The sequence below is a fragment of the Seriola dumerili genome, unplaced genomic scaffold (assembly GCF_002260705.1).
Source record: "Seriola dumerili isolate Sdu_G_001 unplaced genomic scaffold, Sdu_1.0 BDQW01000035.1, whole genome shotgun sequence".
NCBI lineage: Eukaryota > Metazoa > Chordata > Actinopteri > Carangiformes > Carangidae > Seriola > Seriola dumerili.
The window spans coordinates 1203590-1218163 of record NW_019174290.1 but is presented as its reverse complement, the minus strand read 5'-3'; the positions used below and the strand labels follow the sequence as shown (position 1 = coordinate 1218163).

General features: G+C 40.8%; 2 protein-coding genes across 2 annotated transcripts; one reads left to right on the top strand and one right to left on the bottom strand.

The window, feature by feature from the left end:
* Nucleotides 1-215: 215 nt before the first annotated feature.
* rexo5 (RNA exonuclease 5) lies at nucleotides 216-10050 on the bottom strand. The gene is made up of 19 exons (XM_022738058.1): nucleotides 9964-10050; nucleotides 8758-9063; nucleotides 8431-8557; nucleotides 8212-8323; nucleotides 7407-7514; nucleotides 6993-7081; nucleotides 6054-6169; nucleotides 5790-5928; nucleotides 5331-5425; nucleotides 5140-5242; nucleotides 4937-5043; nucleotides 4268-4376; nucleotides 3747-3863; nucleotides 3527-3664; nucleotides 3115-3207; nucleotides 2640-2994; nucleotides 2340-2530; nucleotides 973-1082; nucleotides 216-894 (listed from the first exon to the last, which is right to left on the bottom strand). The coding sequence occupies exons 2-19, from the start codon at nucleotides 9045-9047 to the stop codon at nucleotides 849-851; spliced, it is 2445 nt and encodes an 814-aa protein (XP_022593779.1). The 5' UTR covers nucleotides 9048-9063; nucleotides 9964-10050; the 3' UTR covers nucleotides 216-848.
* Nucleotides 10051-10573: 523 nt separating this feature from the next.
* eri2 (ERI1 exoribonuclease family member 2) lies at nucleotides 10574-14573 on the top strand. Its single transcript, XM_022738057.1, has 11 exons — nucleotides 10574-10596; nucleotides 10882-10946; nucleotides 11045-11125; nucleotides 11230-11357; nucleotides 11468-11630; nucleotides 11887-11987; nucleotides 12399-12480; nucleotides 12570-12658; nucleotides 13119-13248; nucleotides 13350-13413; nucleotides 13553-14573. The coding sequence occupies exons 1-11, from the start codon at nucleotides 10574-10576 to the stop codon at nucleotides 14571-14573; spliced, it is 1947 nt and encodes a 648-aa protein (XP_022593778.1).
* The last annotated feature ends 1 nt before the right edge of the window (nucleotide 14574 follows it).

The window sequence follows — 14574 nt, the reverse complement described above, 5'->3', positions numbered from 1 at the left end:
AAAATAATTATTCTTGAATGAATAAAGTCATTTAAGTAGTAATGTATTTAAAGCTTTAGTATTCTGCATCGATGGCCCACAAATGTCACAAATATTTTTGGTGTACTATCAGTCTCCAGTTTGACCTGGAGTCCTTAGAATGACATTGACATGCTCGACTGTGAAAGTCAATAACGAAAAGACAAAATTTGACATGAACAGTTTTAATTGCACAACATCAAAATGCATAGATCCTTTATGATAAATACTGCTCCATAGAAAAGTCTTTTTCATTGAAAAAGTGACACTTCATTTAAAAACATTAATAGTATCCATGATACATCAGTTCATATGTGATTGTGTATGATAATGACGTGGATTTGACATCATCTAATGAGACTGCCATGTTTGTTTTTCTTCCAGTAGAACTAATGGGATCTGGGAGAGTTGTAATCTTTACTCCAGCGTGTGTTGCACAGTTCTGTAGTTCGTCCGACTTCCATTAATGTTTCCAATTAAGAGTCTAGTCAAGTAAAACCAAAGGCCAACAATGCTTGTACAAATTAGGAGGGTTTATTGTTATGAAAATAATTTTGTACCAAAGCCGAAAGCTACTTTTGTAGCTTTGCTTATTTCCAGGCCACAAAAATATTTTAGTTTTAACTTGCCTTTAATATACATGTGCCAAATAGAAAAGTGTACCATGCAGAGATAACACGCTCAGTAAACAGGAAGGAAGTCTCTGGCAATTTATTTTTTATCATCATTGATTTCAGCTGTGTCAGTTCATCCACTGAACAGGCATCACTGGAGAGGAAGGTATTTTGTTAGCGCAGGTTTCTGCTGGATCACTGATCTCCTCTAGACCCTTACTTGACCTCCATAAAGCACAAACCAGGAAGGTGTCCATGAGCACTAGGGAAGAGAAGAGATGGATTAAAAAATATTTAACTTGGTAGCAGTTTTTCCCCAGACACTGTCAAGAGTCCTCACCTGGTATGTCCAAGCAGCACAACCACACACAGGGTGCAGTCTGGGAGAGATCTGAAGAGCTTCCCGAGGCGGCGGTCCAATTTCCCCATCATGAGCTCCATTTTCTGGTCCTGCAGGTTAGACGTATTGGGTTCTTCGTTACATGTGCACTAGACATCATAAACACTCTGAAAAACCAAATCACGAACGACACTTGTAACTGTGTCTTATTTGCAACTTCTTTCAACCCTCCAGCTTCAAGAAGCTTCAATAATCACACGTCCAGGACAAGAATAAGAATAGGAAAAATAGCAAGATAAGAAATGTCGGGAGAGACACAAAGCACAATCGCACCGTCAGACCGAGATGCCAGGAGAAATAAGCCCCACAAAGCCACCCTTAATCTGAAAAGCTCAGTTTTTAAAGTGAGATTTTTTTTTGTCTTGAACAGATGTAGTGAGAGTTGACTGAGGCTGGCAGCTGGAAGTCAGAACAATCACTCAAGTATGATGTTCAAACATCTCCCAAACAGCTGTTGTCTCTGTTACTAAGAGCAGGACAGAAAGTAACCAAGTATACAAGACTGTAACTACACCAGCAGCCCCGTGTGGCTGTTACTGTCATTACACACCACATAGTATATTAAATTATGTACTATGCATAATTACCAATAGTTGAGGAAAAAATGTACACTTTGGTCAGGGGAAGGCACCAGAGAAAAAGCCATGGTGTTATCCAGGCTTTGCTCGGCTTTGGTCAGTCTACTACTTTGTCAGGTTTAGATGTTTGAGATAAAAGCTAACGTGTCTAAGTCCTACCCACATGCTGAATACTGATGAGTGGCATGTTGGCATGGTGACAAATGAAGAGACACTATGGCAGACGGTAAAGTATAAAAATAACACACAGACAGGATCATTTTGCACCAGAACTGAATCATTTTTTGTAGAAATTCATCTGAAACAATCATATAACATTTCTACACTATTGTTTTAAAGGTCCCATATTGTATAAATTGTATTTTCATATTGTATTTCCATTTCTTTTTTGATTATAAAGCAGGTCTAGGTTCTATATTAATACTGTGAACGTATCAAAGCGCTCCAATCCTCAGAGAATGCACACACACTGTATCCAGACACGGAGCCTTAAAACGAGCCGTCAGGACTTCTGTAACTTTGTGATGTAACAACTCAGCCCCAAGTCCCACGCACAAGGACCCACCACACAGTCTTGCAGGATTTGGTTTCTCAGGGTGTTTACCTGAAATCTGCTATATTTTTTATAGCAGATATACTATACATTCTTCTGGATAACAAAACTTGCAAAATATGGAACCTTTAAAAATGTATGACAACCATCTGGAGTCAATACAGCCTGTTTCTTACCTGATTACTGGTGTGCACGCAGGTCCTCTCATCGTCTTCCACCTCAGCATCCACTGTAGTCACTGTTGTTGTCATGGCAGCCCATGAACGCAAGTGGGGCGGAGTCAGGGATGGACAGATGATGTAGTCCTCCTTCCAGAGGTCCTCGGAGGAGCTGAGGGCTGCGTGTTTGCCCTCTGAACTCTCAAACTCTGTCAACCGGACACAAGTGAGGCGGAGAATTTCAATTTCAATCTGTGCACCCACAAATGCAAGAGTAAGTAGTAGTGAATAGTGAAAACAGTGTAGCTTTTTGCTCACGTATGTCTGCATGTCTTGCATGTTTTCCAGGTTTGGCAGGCAGGACGATTCTCTCCACCGTCCCAAAGTGACCAAATGTCTCTCTGACTGTTTCCTCAGACAGTCCAGACTTTGTGGCGGTCAGCTGCAGCCGTTTACCGTTCACTTTAGCAGGCTGAAACCCATTTACTGTTTTAACAGAGGTTGCACCTGCATCTAATGTGTGTCCATTGACCTTTGCAGAAAGGTTTATGGACTCAGTCACACTGGGCTTTAATTTAACAGCAAAGAGGTGACCGGTGTTGAGAACGTCATCCATCAAAGCATCGAGAGTGACCTCCAGGTCCAGCATTGACTCATTAACAGGCCTCTTGACCTAAAGAATGCACACACAAGCAAACGTGTTGGAGATGGAGCAATCTAAAAAAAAGTTTGGGAATAACTTCTGAGGTGAATAAGTAACAAAAAGCACAAGAAAAAGAGGCGAGAGAGTCACCTTGATGGACTGCCCCTGCAAATTAAGCCCATTCAAAGTTTTTAAAGCCAGCGTAGCTCCCTCCAGCAGCTCGAACTCTACCTCTGCATGGACCTGGAGACCAAAGCACATCCAGAGAGAGGAAGTTTAATAGGAGCTGAAGGAGGAAAATATTTTTTATCACCAGATCAAGGTCACACTGGATCAAGGAGATATTTTCCTCTTTCACACAATAATACAGCAGAACAAAAAGATCCTAGCGTGTCTTTGTAAATACTCATCACCCTTCCTTTTCATACAAATGGACAGCACCATGTCTTAGGAGGTATTTAGTTGTTCATTGGTCAAATTGTGAAAGAAATAAAACAAACAAAAGAGTTTATCAAAAGGAAAACTGCAAGAAATGGAGGATCATGATGCAGGTGAGACATACCCTGACGGACGTGTTCAGCATTTTGATTTTCCGAACCGGTCCACAGCAACCAAAAAGACGCTTCACTTCCCTCTCAGAGAAACCCGCAGGGAACGGCCCGCCAAATACGACACACATATCGCGAAGGTTTGCACACACCTGCAGGATAAACAGACAAACACACAGCATTAAAATATCACTGCCATTTTAAATGTATGATGTAAAGTAATAAGTGACTCACCCGCTGGTACTGCTGCTCCTGAGGAGGAACGCACCCCTTCAGGTGGTCTGAGAGGGAAGAGAAATGGAGCACTGAGAGGAACGGATGCTTGATCTGTCTCCTGAAAGATGCCAACAACTGAGGGAGAGAGGATGCAGTTGTAGAGACAGAAGAAGAGGAAGAAGAAGAAAAGTTTGGAGGAGGGTGAAAAGAAGGGAATGAAAAAAGGATAAGACACTTATAATACAGTATCACTTAAAGTCTATATATATATTGAACGAAAGGAGCAACTTAATGCATCTTTCCTTGCTTTCTCACTTTATTGTTTCATTTCCAAATTAGGCAAAACTGTCATTAAACTTGGAACATCCATAACTTAAACAAGGCAGGTCTCATTTAATAACGTCTAATAAATAGGTAAACCAGCAAAGCCTTTATGAGACTCACTGCATGTAGAAGACTTGACAGAAGACAGTGTTTGATCAGGTGAAGGTCAAGAGGGAGTTGACCGGCTCCCGAGTCAAAACCACCAAGCTTCTAACCTCATTGTCAGAGTTGTGCCACTGCTGATTGGACAGGTCCAGGGCTACGTCAGAACGCCTCCCGAAAAAGGCTACCGACCGGCCGAGTGTCTGCAATACGTCGGCAAACCTGCAACAAGAAAGAGGGACAGAGAGTTTGTCAAGTGTATCGTGTGATGAAATGGATTTCACTTTGCGGATGAAAACCAAAATCCTTCTATTAGTGACAATGATGTGCATGAATTTTCTGATCGGATTTAATGCTTTCAGTTCATTTCCATTATCGAGGCGCTAAACGTCATAAACCCTTTGGCTGTAGTTGAAATTATTCATCATAGACATTTCAGACAAAGACAGACAAAGTTAGAGAGAAAGTCTGACGAACCTCAAACTAGTGTTAATCTGAAATTACTGAAAACTGTATCCATGATGTTTTCAGGTCAATTCTGAACCATTTCCTGTGTCTGCAGAGGTTTGTGTCATTGTTTTTTAAAAATGTGAAGGCTGTGTTTTTGTAATAAAACATCACAGAAAGCTCCATGTTGGTTGTGAAAAATAATAGCTCGATACAGAGGTCCAAAAACTCAGAAGAAGAATAAGGTCTCCTGACTTCGTGCGGACACGGTCTGAGCGAATGTAGTCAGATGTAAAGAAAACAAAGAGGTATACAGATTGTATCAGGTTCTGTACCTGTGACTAAATGCAGGTGCAGGTGCAGGTGCAGGTGCAGGTGCAGGGTCAGTGAACTCCTCCTCTATTGTGTATCCCCACAGCTCCTCCAGATGATGCTCCACAACCTGACAGTGAGCATACACAGAAAAATGCTGTATCAACTCTGTGCGTGTGTGTGTGTGTGTGTGTGTGTGTGTGTGTGTTAGGGAGCAACGGGTTACCTGACGGGGTCCTGTTTTAATAAAATACTGGGCCAGCTCCAGGGCTGCCACTGCATCCTCGATGGGATTATGACCCTTTCCCTCTTCAGTTTGTATTTGCCTCCTGGGACACAAGAGGACAATTGAATTATTAGTCATGGTGGCTGAGAGAGAGAGAGACGCAAAGACAGAGAGAGGAATGGAAAACTTACTTCAGCACTGTCTCCGCTAAGACCTTAAGCTTAAACCTCTGTCCAAACTCTCTCCTGTACAGCAGTGAGGTGTCGATTACATGCCGGTGGATCAGCTGCAGTGAGCACAGAGACACAATACAAGTCAAAACTTATTTTATTCAAAAAATGATGTCTGTGGTTGCTGTGAAGTCCCTCCAGAATAAAATACCTGGGTTGTACGTACATTACTGAGGTTCTGTTTTTTCCAGGGCTAGCAGACTACACAGAGAGGAAAAATGGTTCTGACATTTTCTTACTAAACACACACTTCCCTTTAATTTCTCTGCAGTTATGTTTGCAAAGCTTCACCTGCTTCATCTTCATGAAAGATTCAAACACCCCAAAACACAGGAGGACGAGACCGCACTCAAAGTCAAGCTTGTCAGCATCATTTCATGGCTGTTGCAGGCAGAAATCAATACGTCAGTAGTCACTCACTTTCAGAGCTATGAGGTCGTTGTTAAGTGAATGGCCGACCAGGACGGCGTCCCGTGGCAACACAGCCCTGAGCTTTGCCTGAACATCCCGCAGGGTGGTTGTGATCGGTCGCAACATCGCTGCAGTGATACCAGAGAACCTATCAGGAGGCACACGGCAGCGTGGGCAACAGAAATGAACTTTAACCTTTAAACATAGTACGTGATGTTGGTTATTAATAATACAACAGTGTGTGTGTGTGTGTGTGTGTGTGTGTGTGTGTACCTGGTGAGGTAGTTGAGGATGCGGTTCTGAGGTTTCACCAGCTCGTCCAGCACACAGTTCCCATCACTATCCACCAGAGAAACACGAGCCAGCTCATTTCCCTTTTCTGTAAGACACTGAGGCACAACAGCAAAACAATAAGGAACTGTTTGGAACCGGGGTGGAATAAGTGGAATAAGTTTGGACACAATATTTTGACAAGATCTTGTCAGCAAGAGTGATAATATCATCGTACTCAGGACAAGAAATGGAGACAGAGCAACAAAGGAAGCAGCAAATGATGGAGAAAATGTTTCAAACAGGGAGCTCAGCACGGTTCGGTTTTAAAAAAAGGCAGAGGTGAAGCAGAACGCAGTTATGTGCAGACACTGCGGGGTGACAGCTGTAGCCAGAGGAGCTGTCTGACAATTTGAGCTGCTCTTCAGATGAACTACGAGTGGAATAAAACTGCTTTAAAGTGATGTAGCTCATCCTGAGAGGTGGTAAATATCCATCGCTGCAGACTACCAGTAACATAAATATGCTTCCATTTAAAAAAGGATTCTGTCTATGGGGGAAAAACTCCTGCTAAACACTTGATAAAATCTGCTATGTTGTTTTTAAGCACATTTAAACAACTGTTCTTTGTCACAACGTTTCTTCTAGACTGGTAAGTAAACAGCTGTTAATGCTAACGCTGGATATGTAGCAATAGCAAAACTTACAAATAGCCCCTTTAAAGCGTATTTATATTACTGATGACTATAAATTAATTAAAATACATATATATACATACATTCATAACATATCACTTGAAACACTACTGCGACATTGGTGTATCAAGAATGCATTGCTAGAATAAACATACCATGATAATGGGGCCTGTCTGTCACCAATGTATGAAACGTGGATACATTTGAAACTGGATTAAGAGTTTATTAATATTTAAGAGTAACTCACCATTTCACAGTCGAGTCCATACAGAGGGCTGCCGTCAGTCACACGGTCAACACTGTCTATGCACACAAACTCCTCAAACCCTGGCATTCCTGTGCCAAAGGAAACAAAACAAGAAGTGAGAAGGCGGAGATGAGAGAATGAGACCGTGTCTACACTAAGCCAGTTAAATCTGAAAATGCGTCTCTTTCGCTCTGCTGAGGCCTTCCCTCCACGCTACACTGGTGTTTTCACAGCCCATAACTTTTCAAGAACAGTCTCCGGAGTGCATGGATCTAAAATAACACTGACATCTTGGTGAAGATGGGAAAACAATGACATATGACATATGCCTGCTGAGACACAGTCGGGAGCAGAGTGGCAGTAAAACCTGAAGCAAGTCTTTTCAGACAGAGTCGTCTCCAGAAAGAAATTCACCTTTCACAGGGTAGTGTCTCTTGATCATCTCCTCCTCGATGAGGACGTACGCTGTCAGTCCTCTCCTCCGTATCCCAAACTTGGTGATTACTGGGTGATTCTTCAGAGCTGTGGCAGCACACAAAATAACAGACACATTCACAGATAAGAACAAGAGCAAAAACACTGAGAGAAAAACACAATCAACTGAAGCGAGGAGACATTTAGAAAATATTTGACCAAACGCCTGAACATAATAATGTGATGATATTCTGCTTTCAACATTTAAGTGTAACACAGCGTTTTAGGTCCTAGTGAAAAAAAGCATTGAGATTACTTGAGTAAAAGTAGCAATAAAAAAATACTTTATTTTAGAATAATATCACTTTGAGTTTTATATTATTATATTTTATTATTTAATCGTTATTACAGATACGTTAATGTGTAAGCATCATTTTATTGTTGTAGTTGGTCAAAGTGGAGCTCATTTCAACTACTTTATATAATGGTAGTTTAACCTGTAAGAATGCACCATATTTTATGTTCAGGTTGAAATTAACTTGTTATTTGTATGTGTGTAAGTGACTTAAGCTGTAAAATAAATGTAGTGAAGTAAAAAGTAGAATATTTCCCTCTGAACTTAGTGGATACGTAACAAATAAGTAAGTATGTTTTAACTTTCCACCATCACTCTTGAGATATTAGGAAAGTCAAGAAAAGGCAAAGTCATGTAGGTTTTATCACGATTTAACTATTTCTTGGACAATAGCCTTGTGTTATACTGATAATATTCATATCAGAACATATCTACATACATGATTCTAACCTTTGTGCAATTCATTGTTTTCCTTGTGTGAAAGCGATGGACCCTCTGATTTAGGTTCACTGCTGAAGATTTCAGACGCTACGTTGTTGGATGATGGAGTGAAGGTGACCCTCTGTAACAGCCCGATTAAAACAGACATAAAAGTCAGAATTGCTGACACTGTGAATAGCACTTCTCTCATTACATAATCTGCGTCACGACTTTCCTCTGGATACTTACAGAGCTGTAGTTGGTCCTGAGGTGTCGCAGGGTGAGGTAGTGTTTGTAAAAGTGACTCTGAGTCAGACCCTCCACGACGACAACATTCACACCTTTAACTTTCCTCTGGTGGTGGAGACGACACCAACTGGCAGAGAGGAAGGAGGATGATGACAGAAAAATGAGATTTAAAAAGAATATAAGGGGGTGTGCAGTCTGCAAGATAAAAGACTTCAATTAGATGTCTTTATGAGTGTTGACATACAAAGACACAGTATAAGTAAATTACAGAGAGTTATTTAGTGAGAGCCGATGAAATACATCCGATCTTGCTACAAAAGTCATTACCTGGGCTGTTTGATGCCGCCTGCTTTCCCCAGAGCGGCATAATGCAGCAGCTCTGTCAGCTCATTCAGTGTAATTGGTTGCCGGAGGCGGTCAAGCGGCACAGAGATCCTCGGTAAGCGGGGCGGATGTGGACACTCCACCACCCCCTCACCTCCTTGCTCGGTTTTTAATCTCTTGGCCTCTTCATGTGCTGTCAGGGCAGTGCTCTTTCTTTTCACTCTGTTGCTTGCTGCTGTTGCTGCTGCTGCTGCTGATGGTGATGGTGATGGTGATGATGATGAAGGCTCCATGTTGGAGCTGATGTTTCTACAGGGAAATAAAAACAAATACTTGAAATGAGCTCTGGCTGTCAATTATTATCTAAGTTTTACACAGGTCTTTTACGGTGCACATGAAGGTAGAACAGTTGATTAAAAATCTAGTTATCTTGAAACCATCATTCACTAACTGCAGTCGCAGATTCATTTACTGCTGATCAACTAATCTATCAATGTGCTAGCTTTTGAACTCTGCATTAAATGCTTCTTTAGATATTAACAGTTGTTCACTTATTTTTTGATCTGACATTTTCTTGTTTAGATTATTAATTATCACTATCATATTATCAAATTATCATATTAATGATACTTCCTGGCCCTACTGTGACAGTACTTTTAGGAAATATCTTTAAACTATTTTAGTTTCAATATTGTTAAAACAATTCTGCAGTCAAATTACATCATACACACCTGAGACATAGAAGACAGAAAAGTTGTTGTATAAAAACGTGTTTACAGAGTGATTACGGAAACAAGTTCAGCACTACAAGTTGTTGAGGATGTGTGCATTAGAGGCATATGCAGTAACTGTATAATAATGTGTTTGCTTTATTTGTACTGCAACTGCTAATGTAAATACAATACGTGTAAACTTTGTCTGTAGCTACAGGTGATTTCACTATAATTTCACTTGCGGTGTGTGTGCTAAACAGCCTCATGGCAGCACAGTGCTTATGGTGTATGGTGAACTTTGTGGTGTCTAACAAGAGTGAGAGTTAAAGGGTCAGATTGCTGGTTCATTCTTAGAATAACACATAGGAAAATCCACACACCCAACTAGCCAACATGTTAAAAGAACAATTTTAGCTACAATTACGATCCAAGAGTGCAGTATGTATAAGCTCAGTCTATGCGCGGGAATAAAGACGATGGTAAAATGAGTAAATACCAGATGTTATTTGTCCAACTGGTTTCCAAATTCACAGTTTTTCGCCACTGTTAAAAACACATGGCTAAAACAGAGACACTGTCGCACGTTATGCTGTGATATAAAGTTCAAATATACAAGCAGCAGGTCCGGTTTCCAATTTCAAATTAAACGAATGTGTTGACTGTCGTGATGCCTTTGAGTCAATATATGTCGCTAAAATTGGGTATATTTGATGAATTTGGCCAAAAAAAAAAAAAAATCGTGCTTTAGATACAAAACTGACACCATATCGTTATACCTCTCTCTATATTTATATATATATTTTTTTTTCGTTCTTCTTCATGTTTTTATTTTGATATGAGATGGTCAAACCGGAAGTATAGTTCGTTCCGTTTCGACTAACTTCGTGACTTTTCTATGATCGGCTATTTGTTTCGGCAGTTGATTATGCATTGCAGATACAACTAATCGAGCTCAGAATGATGGATGAGTATTTTTAAAAAGAACAGCGCGATTTTTGCTTTGTTTTCCTCAGTAGCTACTGGCGAGACTCTATCATAATTTTGCATTTTTTATTGTAAGTTTAGTGACAAAAATCTCACCGGTTCCTGGATTCAAAGAAACAGTTATGTCTACAAAGAAACTGGCCAAGTAAGTAGTTGGTAAACCAACAGCCTTTAGCCTGTTAACTAGCTAAACAGCCGACCCAAACAACAAACTGGAAAGACAAAGATACGTTCGAGTATCTAGGTTAAACATTTGTGTTAAGTTGAATGTGTGAAGGCTTTAAATACGTTAAAGTGCTTTATTCAGCAAAAAGTAAACTAAACTAACAGCATGAACGTTTAGTTTAGTAACTGCATTCAAGGAAATCGGTCGTGTTTGCGGTAATTAAGGTTTTAGTTTTTCCTCTTTAATCTCTCCCTCCCTCCACAGAGAGCTCGGGTTATTGAGGCAGCGGAGTCAATCTTCCTCCGGGTCAAAGAAATCTTTGGTATCTAGTGAGTATGATCGTCTGAATAGATAACGTTTACATAGAGGGTTAATGTTTAGATTTGATTGCTGTGGCAGTTCTGTAACACTGGCTGCTTTCTTTCAGATCAAATATTTTCCTATCTGATTGTGATTGACTTTGAGTCCACTTGCTGGACAGAGAAAAACAACTACAGCCAGGAAATTAGTAAGTAGAACTGATCTTTTAAAATATATGTTTCTTATAGGACCACTTATCTGTTCCACCTTTATTGGCAGTAACATTTTTATTTTCTTTCCACCTTCCTGTAGTTGAGTTCCCTGCTGTCCTGCTGAACACGTCCTCAGGGGAAGTCGAGTCTGAGTTTCACACATATGTTCAACCCCAGGAGCACCCTATTCTGTCTAAGTTCTGCACTGAGCTGACAGGGATTACACAGGTATCTGTGCATATGCAACTACAACTACGAAGACCACTGCACTTTCTAGTTGTGTTTACATGTGTATGGTTTTATGTTGCATCTGACAGCTTCATTTCTCTGTCTCCCAGGTGCAAGTTGAGGCAGGGATCCCACTCCAGATCTGTCTTTCTCGGTTCTGCCGCTGGATACAAAACCTGCAGCTTGAGAAGGGTGTGGTCTTTCCCAACAGACAACAGAGATGTTCTGCACCTTCACCTTCTCAAAAACTGTGCACTTTCCTCACGTGGTCAGGTAAAAAAATCTTTTTTTATTGGTCTATAATTCGGCTTGCTCAGCCATAAATTGTTAGTAACGAACCTGGTATGCCTCGTCATGGGGTCCTGGCTCACTTTAAGAGATTCTTTCCTGCGTTGGAAAAAAGATCACACAGAATGTCAAAGACAAGGCCATTTTCATCTTCAGACATAACGACACTTATACAAGAACTTTGAATTCCTTGTATTTGTCGATACAAATGTAACGTGCCACCATTTGCGTTGCATATCAGACTGGGATCTTGGAGTTTGTTTACAGTACGAGTGTAAGCGCAAGCAGCTCCATAAACCTGAGGTACTCAACAGCTGGATAGACCTGAGAAGCACATACAGAGTAAGTACAAGCTCACTTGATTTCCCTTTTGACATCTATTCTCTTTCATACTGTCTAACTTATGTTTGTGATTGAACAATACATTTTGTAATTGATTAATCTACTAATCTTATTCTTGGGATTTCTTGTTTTTTTCTTTAAATTTAAATTTTTAATAATGACAAAATTCATTTATCAGAGCTTAAGTGAAGTTTTCAAATCGCTTATTTTTTCTGACCAACATCTTCTAAATCCAGAGGTATTCAATTTACAGTAGAGAAAACAGCAATTGTCACATTTAAGAAGCTGTAACAATTGTATTTAATAAATGATTAACTGAGCAATTAATTAATTATCAATCAATATCAATAACTAAAGGCCTAATCATTTTGGCCCACGTGTTGTAATAAATCCTTTTTCTGTTTTTTCCAGCTCTTCTACAACAGGAAACCCAAAGGCCTGAACGGGGCACTACAAGATCTAGGAATACAGTTTTCAGGGAGAGAACATTCAGGTACAAAAAGAGCAAAAGTTCTTTGGTCCAAATAAATCTGCATAGACAACAGATATAATCTAAACCTGTTTTATCCTCTTTCCCCTCAGGTTTGGATGACTCCCGAAATACAGCTCAGCTGGCTGCGAGGATGATGAGGGATGGGTGTGTGATGAAGATCACTAGAAGCCTTGAAAGGGTGAGTGGCAATCGTCCAACGATACATCCCAGCTCCTAAATACCATGCCCCACTTCTGTCTCCAAAAGCAAAACCTGTTACGGATGATGACTACAATCTATGGAGATCTTCAGTGCCTTTTTGGTTCAGAGAGATTTTACATGTAGATTTTTTTACATGTATTGTGCAGATTTTTTATATAAATAAACAAATATGACTGTGGACTGCTGCAAATAATAAACCATGATCTTCCTGCCTTTTATGTGGTCCATTTTTAATAATTTTGTTCTTGATGAAATTTGAAATGCATCTTTCTGGAGACTGGGAAAGATAACCAAGCATGCTGCTCAAAGGGCTGTAGAACATAACCACAATAACTACTAACACAAATGATTTGATATTACAGTTTCAAAGAAAATCAGGAATGGATTATATTGTATGAGTTGTCGATTATATCTCTCATCTTATCTTCTTCTCACAGACCCCGTCAACAGTCAAACCCATGTTTGGAAACACAACTGCAGACAAGAAAGAAAAGGCCAACACTGATAAAGAGGAAAATACACTTACCACAACCAAACCCTCATCACCCAAGAATCCTCCTAAACCATGTCAAATAAAATCATGTTCAGAAACCAATACAATGAATTTAGACACAAAGGAAACGTCATGTTCCGTTCAGGAATCTGTTCAATGCCTGATCTCACCCAAGACCGTTCTGACTGGTACAAGTACACCCCTGTGGGGACGCAGCAGGAGGTCAGTTACCTCAGAGGGTGTCGCTAACCTTTCCTCTGCAGTTATGGTAAATGGTACTTCACCACACAGTAACAGCAACAAAAGCCTTGTTCTGTGTTCTACTACTCTGGGATCCCTTTCACATCTACCTCACCTGAACCGGCTCTCAAAAACCAGAGCAGCAGTGGAACTTGTGGAGGAAGAGGAAAGTGAAGAACTTCTAGTGGAAGCAGAGGAGAGGTGTGCTTCATATGATCATGTGGTGTTGGAGGGTGCTGAAGATGATGTTATTAATGGAGATGATAGAGAGTGTGACACTGAGTATGTATCAGATTTTGACAGTGGATGTTATGTGTGGGAAGACTCTGACAATTCACATTTAAGGGCCAATATGAGTGTGGAAAACAACTCTAAAACCAGTGACTTATCCACAGCTTCTGTATCTACAAAGAAGATAAGAACGGATCAGTTAAAGAAGATGGTGCAGCACTCGGCGATCTCAGAGCCAGATACATATTTTGCAGTGCCTAAGGCCGTTACTTGGGGCTCCAAAACAAATGGACATGAAATAGGACTTAAAACCTCTCTACATCTCCGAGAGAAGTCAGATGGAGGCCCACAAACCTCCAAAACCAACACGCCTTCTTTACTCAGGCACAAATCTTTCATCCCAGAAAACACCTCCACACCGAATACCTCATTTGCCAAGCCCAGACCAGTCACCACGCAAAATAGAAAGCACAAAAAGACTCCATCTTCCTTTACCATCTACACTGACCCAGCAAAACAGGCTGCAACTCCCTCCCATCCTTCCTCATCTCGCTCGTACACCCCCAAGAATGTCCTCTGCTCTTTGTCAGCCAACACACTCTCGTCATGTACCAGCCGTTCCTTCATTTCTGCGAAAACAAGAGGACAGAAGATCACATCCCCACTGTGTGTGTGCGGCCGTCGTGCAAAGCGACAGGTCGTGTCCAACGGTGGTCCGAACCAGGGCCGAGGGTTTTACTGCTGTCCGGTCCGCCGCTCGGGCAGCGGAGGCAGGATCCAGAAAGGATGCGAGTTCTTCAAATGGGAGTCATCTCTGATGAAGAGTTGTGCAGTTCCTGCTGTCGGGTCGTCTGTTTCATTCTGTCAGATCAGCTCGGCTCTGAACTGTCGTCCACAACAAAGGTCAACACTAAGAAAAAGCTATTAAG

What these genes read in the sequence shown, in the direction of transcription:
- rexo5 (XM_022738058.1), bottom strand. Translation starts at nt 9,047, where the DNA reads ATGGAGCCTTCATCATCATCACCATCACCATCACCATCAGCAGCAGCA. An exon ending in AAACAATGAATTGCACAAAG is followed by an intron (nt 7,515 to 8,211) that starts GTTAGAATCATG and finishes GTGCTGCCACAG; the next exon opens with CTCTGAAGAATCACCCAGTA. An exon ending in ACGACCTCATAGCTCTGAAA is followed by an intron (nt 5,426 to 5,789) that starts GTGAGTGACTAC and finishes TGCTCACTGCAG; the next exon opens with CTGATCCACCGGCATGTAAT.
- eri2 (XM_022738057.1), top strand. Translation starts at nt 10,574, where the DNA reads ATGTCTACAAAGAAACTGGCCAA. An exon ending in CACTTTCCTCACGTGGTCAG is followed by an intron (nt 11,631 to 11,886) that starts GTAAAAAAATCT and finishes GTTGCATATCAG; the next exon opens with ACTGGGATCTTGGAGTTTGT. An exon ending in TTCAGGGAGAGAACATTCAG is followed by an intron (nt 12,481 to 12,569) that starts GTACAAAAAGAG and finishes CTTTCCCCTCAG; the next exon opens with GTTTGGATGACTCCCGAAAT.